This window comes from Anarhichas minor, unplaced genomic scaffold (genome assembly GCF_050575085.1).
Source record: "Anarhichas minor isolate MPS153535 unplaced genomic scaffold, ASM5057508v1 ptg000033l, whole genome shotgun sequence".
NCBI lineage: Eukaryota > Metazoa > Chordata > Actinopteri > Perciformes > Anarhichadidae > Anarhichas > Anarhichas minor.
The window spans coordinates 14,195,202-14,206,739 of NW_027466479.1; the positions used below are offsets into that span (position 1 = coordinate 14,195,202).

Sequence of the window (11,538 nt, forward strand, 5' to 3'; positions counted from 1 at the left end):
CTCTTTTTTTTTTTCTTCCCCCAGTAGGTTTGGTCAAGTTTACACTGCTACTGCAATCACGTGGAGCGGCAGAATCTTTTCAACCATTTGTTGTGTAGGAAACTGGGTGTGTCACAGGTGTCAGGTTATTGTTGCAATACGTTTACTACAATTCAGCATTACGTCAATTTGTAATCCCATTTACGTGTTAATTTTCCTCCAAAAACACAAGAATGTGGATCGTTTTCTTTCAAATCAAATGATTTTCTTTTACAAATTAGTTGAGCTTCTCCACAACCCCCCCCCCCCCCCAAGCTACAAAACTTTGGTTGACACTGATCTGACGCACAGGAATTAGGGGGTCACATGAAACCTTTTCAGGGAAGCCCCGATGTACAGCTTTGTAAAGAGAGAAGACATGCTGAGCACCAGACCTCGATAAGTGGCTGAACTGTTGCCAGACTAGAACGCATCTTGATATCGTTGCTTAGTGTTTGATGGAGGAGAGCACAGAGCTCAAACACTGCCGTCTGATCAGAGGCCCACGGTGGCCATGCAAGCTGGGCAGGAGTTACACACCGCACTCCCTTAAAGCAGCTCTTTCATTAGCAGTGGGGGTGAAACAGTCAGCTGTAAAACGCACTTTTTCCTTTTGCATCAAGCGAACAGCATGCACTTAACAAACAAGCCGGGGGAGCAGCGGCAGCCTCGGCGTCTGCACAGTATATATATATATATATATATATATATATATATATATATATATATATATATATATATATATATATATATATATATATATATATATATATATATATATATATATATATATATATATATATATATATATATATATATATATATATATATATATATATATATATCTGCCGCAAACACAACACAACTCGCAGCTTTAACGCGCACTTGTTTAACAAACCAGAAGTAAAAGCAGAGCACGGTGAACCAACCTACCGGCAGTTTAAGTGTTGCACTGCAGTTCAATGTGTCTCTGCTGCGATGCTTGAAATCAGACATATGTCAATAATAAGAAGAAGAAGAAGAAGAAGAGCAGCGCCCAAAGCCGCTAAGGCCACTTGACAAAAGTAAAGACAAGGCGTGAGGGGGGGGGGGACAGGCGAGATGAAACACAGTATTGTCTCGCTGCCATGTATAACTGACACAGAAACGCTCGCGCAGCGAACCCCCCCCAAACACCGTGAATCCTTCAACATTTTAGCGCAACGCGCGAGGGAAGTGAAGCTACACGAACACCAACAATGTGTGCAAGAGAAGAAAGCGGGCTGACAAACCTGACGACGCGAGGACACTTCTTCCACTAAAGCGCTGATGTCCGGAGTTTGTGTGCGTGTGTGTGTGTGTGTGTGTGTGTCACCTACCAGTGGTGTTTTCTCCCTCCCTCTCCGCTCTGCTCTCCCGTACAGAGAGAGATAGTGCTGATGTTTCCACTTCCTCTTTTCTTCTTCTGCCGTCTGCTGGCTGACAGACAGAGAGGATGCACGAAGCCCAGCTGCTCCCTCTCGTTCTCTCGCTGAGTCACCGGTTAACGAGCGAATGGCGACGTTTCATCCGTTAGAAATAAAGAAGTCAATTATGATCATTTTTGTTTTAGCAGCTCTGAAGTCGGACAACTTCACTGTGAACTGAATCACAATATGTGTGGGACTTTGATATTTCAATGTAAGGATGATAAGTGCGTTTAATAGGTCTGATGTCCATGAACTGAGTAATATATGAAGTTGTGTTACTTTTTAAGTTAAGTTGTAATTCAAAATGGTGTGAGTGATGTCACCCTGCAGTTCAACAGGCACACACAGTGTTTATTGTTATTTTGAATTATTTGTAAAGCAATTTGTAACCCTGTTTTTTTTTAAAGTTGCTGTATAAATAAAGTTGTTATGATTGTCTTTATTTGGACACATGCTGTTTGATAATGAAGACACAAGTGTGTTTTGACTTTGTATTGACTTCGTCAGGTTAAAAAATCAACTATTGTGTTTTCTTAGGCAGGGGAAGGATGTCACATGTTTGCATGGGGCCGTTCAAAAAACATAAAACATCAAATAGAATTCACACAAAATCTACTAAATATGGCTAAATTAGAAATACACATAAACAGGGTTTTAAAAGAATTATAAGACAATATATAAAACGACAGTGTTCACAAATGACATTTGGGAAGTTACAATTTGACATTTTGTATTAATTCAAGTGTGTATATATATATATATATATATATATATATATCTTAAACAAGTTAATAAACTTGTTGCCAAGTGTTCGATCATCACTGTGAGAAAGAGCCAGACCACAACCACACCTCAGTTATGCAGTCAGCATTAGTGGAAAGCACTGTTTGGACCTCAATTGCTACCAAAAATCTAAAGAGCATTTTTTTTAAACCAAACATTTAAGCACTAGTTACTATAGTATTATAGCAGATTAACATTAAGGTTTCAAGAACTGTTAAACATGTGTTAACTGAGCGAACATACAAGCTAAATTGTAAAAATAGCAACATTTTTGACTTACCAAAATACATGTTCTGGATTGCAATGTTAACAATTTACATAGAGAACACGTGTAGCTACGTTTTTTTAAAGTTAGCTTTTTGTTGATGGGTTTTTGAGAATAAGGTAATATCACAGGCTGTATATAAGAAGGGTATATGTGTATTAAATTAACTGAGCTCCCCTGGTGGATAGCAGCCGTGCCTATACAACTTCTCCACAAAAGACTTTAGAATAAAGCAGATGTACAATACATTGTATCTGAATAAACAAACAACGAGGACGCCACGTATTCTCTCTCACAAAGATGCGACCGCCTCCAATATTGCAGCCAGGAGGCAAAGGCAAACAGGAACAAAGACTTCAATAATTCATGGTTATTGAGCGCTCTCTGGTCTCCACACACATACACAGAGAAGTGGAGGGTGTGATTATGACCTTCTAATGGTACATTATGTCTGGAACCCTTTTGATTTAGCTCAACATTGGGCCTGCACAGCATTATGTTCTAGTTTCATTGGATTTCATTGTACGAGGCAGGATATAGGACTACATGTCACTGAGCCACATGAGGCCACTTCCCTTTAATTGTGTCAGTGATTACATACTGTTTCTGATATAAAGCCAGTGTGCTTATGAGTAAAAGAGGGAGTGAACAGTGTAGAGCAGACAGTCCTGCAGCCCCTCCTGATAATTAATCTGGGCAGAAATCTTTCTTTTTCTCAGGTTTGTTCGTCTCTCTGTGAAATACACAGGATGCAAACCTCTGCCTATTTAAACGCCAGCCTGTGTCCTCCACTAAAATTGTTAATTTGACTGCGTACATGGGCTGTGAAGGCCAGTAGGCCTGGTACAAAAATAACAGAAGGCAAACCGGCTATTTTAATAGATTTTAGGAAGGACACTTTGAAAGTAAACAGACTTAAGTCAATAGTTTGAAATGATTCTGTTGTTTAACCCTTGAGAGACGCATTAGATTGAAGGTTTTCAACATCCAAACAGTTTAAATTATGTCTAAATACAATATTCAGTATAGGGAACATCAGCAAACAAACAAAACAAGATCATCATTGAGTTTTTCTGACTTCAGCTTCAGAGCGATACATCAGAGGGCTTAAAGAGGATGTGACCATTTTATCTGAGGCTGCAAAGAGGCACTGGGGTGGTTCTGAGCCTGCGCCCATACGGTCAGTTCATATGTGAAGTAGGCCTGCTGCTGCATGGTGCATCCCGTAAAGTGCAGACTCACGATGCAGCACACTCTACCTCTGCACCCAGTAAAATGCAGTGTCACTCTTGTTTCCTGTTGCGTCTCACACGGTAAACTCTTCTCCCCTCATGAATGGACTTTTACCTGCTTGTGTAACTCACTTGGATTCGAGCTCTCCTTGCTTCACAACCTCCTGCCCGTGTGAGGATGATATCACATTACCAAAAAGAAAGAAAGAGAGAAACCTTGTTACTGCAGCTTTCCCAAGGATTGTTATTCATGCGTTAAGCGCAGCGCTCGAGTCTCAAAAGACTTAATTTTCTGCAAAATATGCTGAGCCTCTTACACAATCGTCTCAACGAGCCTGGGCCTGGCACTCAATCTGACCTGTCCCGTGTCCAAGAAGACAGAGTGCTTCAATAAAGACTCTCCGCTGACCAAATTCTCTCCACGTGGCGCAACCTCCCTCTGAGCAGCCAGTGACCGAATCTCATCTGAGAGATTCATTGTTGTACTCGGAAAGAGAGAAGTCAACGCTGGAACAGGCCGCTTCGATGAGGCTGATTTATCTCAGGTTGCTGGTCAAAGCGCCAGAAAAAAAAGGGGATGGACGGAGAGAAGATGAAAGAGAGAGAGACCGAGCTCTCAATCATCGGGTAAAGCGCTCGCATGGCTGTATCGTCCATCACTCCTCACAAACACACACACACTCCCTGCAGCATTTGAGCTACTCAGAAAAGCGTAAGACACAAATCTAAATGGAAATCTAGTCTGCTTGTTCCCTGTAGGTCTGCTGTAATTGTCTCTCTGTCAGGGTCATTAGAAAAAGGGAAAATGTTTCGAGTTCGTTTCCACAGGGAGTCCCGCTCATGATGGAGAGATGCACCAGACTTCCCTCAAAATGTGGCCTAACGGGTAAGTGCACCTTGAGCTGCTGCCGGTAGCTCAGGACAGAAAGTGGGGAACGTTCTGAGCTGTCGAGGTTACAAACCTGTGAGAAGACTCTTGAGAAGCAGTCTGAAGTGTCCTCAGATTGATAGCAGGACGAGATCAAAAGAAAAATGGCTTCTTCGCCTCCAGGGAAGGTCACAGCGTTGCCGTGCTGTGCACTTTTTAATGATCCGTCCTCTACGCCTGGAGTTTCACTGCATCGTCCTCAAAAGATTAAGTTGTCATCAATATGAGAACGTCTCGTAGACATTAAGTCAAAGCCAACATTGTTGACATCTTTGTTTTTGCAGCCTTCAGCGGGGTAAACATTGGAGCAAGAGAGCCATCTTTATTCTCAGAATAAGGGAGCACATTCACATACATTCTTTCACATCTCTGTGCCCTTTTTTTTTTTTTTTTTTTTAGAGCAAATAAGCATATTCCAACCTCAAATCATTCCAGATATTTGTGTACAGTCACAAGCATTCAAACGTTCAGGCTTGTGTGGAAGACAAACTATCACTGTACTGATTCGGCCTCATTTTTCCACCTCTCTGCATTTAACACACTCTACAATCAAAGTATTTAATGCCAGCGAGATGGCGAGGATACAAAAATATGGTTGGAAAATACAATCTCTTAATAACACGCTGTATTTGCTGACATGCGATCTCATTGGACCCCGCAAAAGAACATTATCTCTTACACCAGCGGGCTTATCTCATATCACTTAAGATTCATTACGCATGCGGCTAATGCTTTTTGACACACACATATGCACAAACTTACTTAAAGCAGTGGTGCCATATGGCTCTGTGTTGTTGTACGATCCAACAGAGAGGATGCAAATGCAAGTCGTCACCCTGGAGAGAATTAAGCGTCACGTGCAGTGGACTTACAGTTTCAACCAGCAGAGAAAAGGCTTAAACAAGGTCTTCAGAGTGCACTGAGAACACACTTCACTACTGCGTGTAATCTACCGCTGCTGCTACTTCATTCAGTCTCTTCCTGTGTTTACAGCAAGTAGCACACATGTACACGTAGTGCATGTTACACTCAATCTGAATCCGAGCAGTCAGAGGTTTTGGAGGACTTGTGCTTTCGTTTGCCTTTTCTCTTCTTGTCTTTCTTCTTTTTGTCCTTCCCCTTTTTCCTTTTCTTGCTGCGATGGTGGTCGGACGAGGAAGAGGAGCTGTCTGAACTGGAGGAAGTGGTGTCCTGAAGCATCTGCTGCAGCTGTTGGATCCTAGAAACAGGAAGAGGAGAGGAGGTGGGATTAGCGTCGAGTACAGGGAAAACGCAACCGATGCACACTCGGATGCCCCGTTTTGGCGAGCATCTGAAGTGTCCTTGAGCAGGACACGGCCTTTGTCCTAGTCCCGGCATTTCCGGACTGTTCGCCAACTGCCTACTCGTGTTACATATTGCCAGTAATTTCCTCAACAGCGCCCAATTACCCGTTAAAACTGCAGGTGTGTGGAGGATTCTCAGAGCACACTGGGACACACCTGGATAATGGGGTCATCCCGTCCTCAGAGAACTAAAATAGATCAGATAACAAGGTGCTTACTTGAATATCTACTTGTCCACAGCTAAATACGGTTCAAGAAGGAAGATTAAAAGCAACACATCACAGAACGGGTGAGGAAGAACCACACTGCTCTGTGAAATAAAAAGGAAAGAAGAAGAGATGTGGAGTATTAGAGGCCAGTGGAGTACAATTACCTTTAATTAGCTCAGAGAAGTGTGCCGGCACACAGAGAGCGATGGTATCACAAAATGTACAAGACGTCCAGAGAGTGTTTGTGTGAGGAAAAGGTTGACGTGCTCTTGTGAAGTGTCCATCAGGCCTCATTACGGAGCAGCGTGATCATCAGAGCACTCGGGATGTCATGCTACTCCTTCAAATGTACCGCTCATCCTCAAAGTGGACCTAAAGCTAAATTATACAAAGGTCTCTTCCCCCGGCTTCAAATACTTTGGTTTCCCTCAAATGCACTTTGGAAAGAGAATTCCTGCAAACTGTCCGCACTGAGATGATCAGAGGCTCAGTGTTTCAGTCACTGACCTTTGTCATGATGCACAGCAACACATCTTCATACTAAAGCTGCAATAACCAACTCTCAAACACTTGAGACTGTTCCCACAAACAGTGTGTATAACAATCTGTGGAATACAAATGATAACAGAGAAGAATAAATGGGCTATGCAAAATACTTCATTTTGAGAACGCGCATCATGAAATAACCAAGTGAAAGTGGGAATATCTTCAGAACCTCGACCTTCATTTCTACAATGTCATCATTAAATGTTCTCAAGGACAACTTGAGGCACAATATGCAACTGGAAAGTAAGCTGTGTAAAAGCTTTGCATCGAGCTTCCACAGAGGTGGTTTCTGGAGCTCTCGGAGAGCCGCAGAGCTGAAAAACAGGACAACCTCAGACGCCGCATTAGTTTGATTGGACCAGATTGGATCAGAGACCGGAGATGGGTTTTTCAGGACAAGTACCTCAAATTCAAACAATAACAACAGCCACCTTATTAATTCTAGGAACAGGAGCTCCGCCTCCTCATCCAAGTCTTACATCATTTATTTTCCATCCATGGCATTGTGTCCGGCCTAACATAATTGGGACTTTTCAATCATGCATATCAAATAAAGCAAAGATCGCCTAACAAAGGATTTTAAATAAATAAAAGAGATGCGACATGCAATCCCCCGTAGTACCACAGTAATAGTATGCCTTGACCGGCTCACAGCAGCACGGGTAGAAAGCAGGCATCAGACTGCTTTGCTTCCCTCTCAAAGATGATGCCAAAGTTAATATGGCACAGACACACAACTCAGACTTCAAAGTGCCGCTGGCCTTTGAATAACCTTTCTGTAATGCATGCAAAAAAAATACACACAAGCCTCCATGTGCTGCTGCTCTGCATTTACACACACACACACACACACACACACACACACACACACACACACACACACACACACACACACACACACACACACACACACACACACACACACACACACACACACACACACACCGACAGTGACCCTTCGTAGTAGACAAACCTCAAATTCAAACACCCTGGCGTCAAACACTATTTGCTAGAAACGGGCACAGAGGAGCAGCCACCATGAGAGAGATTCCAGGTCATCTGAGGCTGTCCCACTCCACTGTGGGAGACCTGTCTGACAGCAGCCTCTAAACTGTCTCGTCTGTCCTTCCAATCTATTTCACTTTTAAAAATCTTATTCGGGGAAGTTACAGCAAAGGACTCGAACAACACGCGTGATTAATACAAAATAAGAGTATGTACCTGGTTTCTTTTTCATTCCTTTTGTTTTCCCGAATGATGTCGTACATCGGGTCTTCATGAGCCTAAAAGAACAAAATAAAATCTGTCATTACCTACTATGAAGAAACGGTAAAAATCATACATAGTTCAATGAACAGTTGCTACTATTCACATTAGATCCAGGAAATCATACCATCGACACATTCCAACCACTGATTCTAGTGTTACGTCAGCAGTTTTCTAAAAACCTCCCCACGACAGTACGAGGTATGACAATATGACACAGTTGCATTTATGGTAATGATTGCAGAGGCTGTGTGTTATTGCTCCATTACGGGCACATTGGAAGAGGCTGTGTGAAGACGTCTGCTCCCCACATGTTCCTCAGTGTAAACTAAACAAGCTTCAGATCTACCGTTACCCTCAGTCCAGTCTCTGTCACAGCCCGGCCTACATTCTGCGATACCTTCACTGAATAGCTTCGGGCTCATTTGTTCTGAGCCGTTAACGAACTCACCACTCTGAACTGCTCCAGTTTCTGGTTGCCTTTGATGAAGAACGGACACTCCTTGTCTCCTGTCCTGTGGCCGTAGCGCTTACATCTCCAACCTGCGGCAAAGGAAACCAATATAAAGCCGTGTAGTTGATGCGACATCATTGCTATAAAATAGATTAAATATGGGCATGGAAGTACATTGCTGACCTTGGGAACAGTGGTTTTACAAAATAATCTTTAAAAAGTTGCTGACAACAGAGAGGGAGACTTCATTCTCTGCTCAGGTGGACACTAATCCTCTCTCTTTATATATATATATTTATACAGTAAATAGCCGTTTGCTGCTTTGTTAACACTCTGAATTTCAAATTTAGCATCTTTAATTCAAACATTACTCGCAAGCTCTTTCGTGAGCTTTTAACCACATCTCACAGCCGTCCTCTGCAAACAGAGTACGTTCAGTTGTTGAGGGCTAAGTTCAGTTGTCACATAGAACCACACAAACACACACATTAATATATATATATCAACACACATAAATGTTTTATGATTTAAGGGCTCTACTTGCTGACAACTGAACCAACTCAATAACAATCGAGGAAAACTCTGTTCACTGACGAAGGCTCTGATTTGTCGTTGAAAGCAAGTAAGTGAACCTTGAGTTAAGATTTTATTAATTGTAGTTTATTTCTTAACTGCCCTCCTTCACAGGAGCATAAAGATGAATGGGGAAAAAAAAAACATAAATTTAGGGTAATTTCTTTTTGGTGTAATTCAAAAAGCAATCAACTTTGATTCACGTCCTCACACAATCCCGCTCATATAATAATCTGTTACTAAATGTTTGCCTCGTTATAAAAGACAGACCCCGTCGAACAAATCATAGATCATCACATCAGAAGTGAAGAATTAATGTGTCAAAATGACACGCTTTTTAAACACTTTTATCGACAGTGTAGGTGCCATGAATAACTTAAGCTACTGTGAGAGTACAACGTCTCCGTTTATCCTCTACTTGTGTTTTCATGTCCATATCATTCCCTGTGACGTTTCTACGTTCCTTAAAACAGGATGATGTGTTCAAACACTCAAAGGATTGAGCAGAGCGAGCGATGCTCGGCTTCTGTAGAACAAATGCCAACTTGTGTACAGGGCCTGTGTGTGTGTGTGTGTGTGACTCCCTCAGTCCCTGGCTGTTCATGCAGCATGAAAATGAGTGGGACGGAGGAATGAATGGACAGTCTTTGTCTGACCACAAAGACAGAAGGTAATCTCCACCAACACCATTATTAATCTCTAGCAACACGGGCAAACAACAGGCGTGGTGCTAATTGTTACGTTACGTTTGTCACCTATCCACACAGCTGGAGATGTACTCGTAGCGACAGTACCTGAACTATCTGTAACTTATTCAGTCTCTCTGTCAAACTCTCAAACCAGAGTTTGGTGGTTTTTGGAACAGTGGAATAAGTTCTTTTTTGTTTGAATGAAGTGCGCTTTACGACGCTCAGCCACATAACATTACTGTGGTCTGACTGGAGTCTGGTGGCTTAGAGGAGAGCATGTTAATTGTATGTTTTGTACATGAATAAATGATAATAAACCTCAAAATTCCTGTTGATTTTTTACGGATTATATATTATTAACTTCAACATAACATAGCGCAGGAAACGGGGCGAAAACCGGCATGTCCACCCGGGTGTCGTGTTTCCACCACTGCTGAACGGAGCCAAGAAACATCCAAGACGACTGCGGATTTGTTTGTCCCAGGAAGGAATGCCGATTGTGACCTTTCCCACTGACTGCAAACGCCAGATGTTAATGTGTGTTACTGGGGTTTCTTTTGTCCAGTGAGAAAGAGGCTTTAGATGAATTAAACTGTATTGTATAAACTGCAGATGTGACAGTGAACAGCCACATGTATCTCTCTCTCTCTCTCATCGTGCAGCTGTGTACTCACACTGCATCACCTTCACCTCCTTCCCCAGAGGCATCCACAGCCCCCTGGTGGGCGCGTTCGCCAGGAAGCTCCTGGCTGCTTCATTTCCTGGTTCGGCGGGGATACAGTCCTCTGGTTTGTCCTCGTGCTCCTGCAACAGCAACTGTCACTTTCTGAGCATTGTCTTTCGAACAAAGAATAACAACTGTACGTGTCCAAGTCCGACACGACCCGTTTATTTAAAACGTGCTTTGTCGTGCAGTAAACGTGACGTTACCTTTATGAGTCCCGGGGGAGGTTTCTCATAGCTGCGCCAAAGAAAGATAACACTGACGTTATTATATGGTTCTTACGTAACTGCAGAAGTAACGTAGAAGCTAACACACGTAAACCTAGCGTTGAACTGCTCAAATATCAATTAGTATACAATAAGAGTGTAAAATACTTGCAGTAACTAGAGTTGCATGCATCATTCAGGTATAACTTTTTAACCCGTTTGAGCAGAAACTCTCTCGGTAATATTACTCACAACGTCTCGACGTGTTTCAGCTGTTGGACTTCTTGGTTGAGTTTTTTCGTGTGTGTTTTGAGTTTCTCTAAATCCTGTTTGGAGGACTTGTGTCTCTTGTGGTCTCGGCGCTCCTCCTTCTCTCGTCTTCGCTTTTTGTCCGACATTTGGCCCTGATGTTGACAAACCGTGGGCCGCGGAAAACCATTCACTTACAGATAATAATGCTGCACGCAAGGTTCATTTCAGGTGGAAAAGAAAACAGCCAACGTGCTATAGGCAGCAGCTAACTAGCAGACATCTCTCTCGCGCTGCAGTACTTCCTGTGCGGCCCGGATTGGTTAGTTAAAGTCCAGCGCCACCTGCAGGACGCAGGCGGTAACACGTGGAGTGCTGCCGGATTGATTGCTGACTGTCCATGGTTCAGTGTCTCCAAAAATACGACAAAGCACATACTTAGTTCCTGTAACCATATAATTACGCTAAGCACTAAATTGCACCTTTCTATTATCTTTAACATCTTTAACATGCCCATGCTGTGGTGAACGGTAACTTTACTCAACCAGTGAATGTGCAGTTTTTAGGTACTTTTACATTTTCAGCAACTTCATCCTTCTATTGTACTACATTTTAGAGGTAAA

At 42.6% G+C, this 11,538-nt stretch overlaps 2 protein-coding genes across 3 annotated transcripts in view; both read right to left on the reverse strand.

The window, feature by feature from the left end:
- elmo1 (engulfment and cell motility 1 (ced-12 homolog, C. elegans)) overlaps positions 1-1,348 on the reverse strand; it is a 95,194-nt gene extending 93,846 nt beyond the window's left edge. Inside the window, exon 1 of one of the 2 annotated variants that reach the window (XM_076105440.1) lies at positions 1,290-1,348. The gene's annotated coding sequence lies outside the window, so the exon portion shown is untranslated. The remainder of the gene's footprint in view (positions 1-1,289) is intronic. The other variant, XM_076105438.1, reaches the window with a different exon arrangement.
- A 595-nt stretch (positions 1,349-1,943) lies between these two features.
- Positions 1,944-11,226, reverse strand: rp9 (RP9 pre-mRNA splicing factor). Its single transcript, XM_076105441.1, has 6 exons — positions 10,919-11,226; positions 10,667-10,697; positions 10,411-10,540; positions 8,472-8,563; positions 7,976-8,037; positions 1,944-5,893 (listed from the first exon to the last, which is right to left on the reverse strand). The coding sequence occupies exons 1-6, from the start codon at positions 11,062-11,064 to the stop codon at positions 5,704-5,706; spliced, it is 651 nt and encodes a 216-aa protein (XP_075961556.1). The 5' UTR covers positions 11,065-11,226; the 3' UTR covers positions 1,944-5,703.
- Between the last annotated feature and the right edge of the window lie 312 nt (positions 11,227-11,538).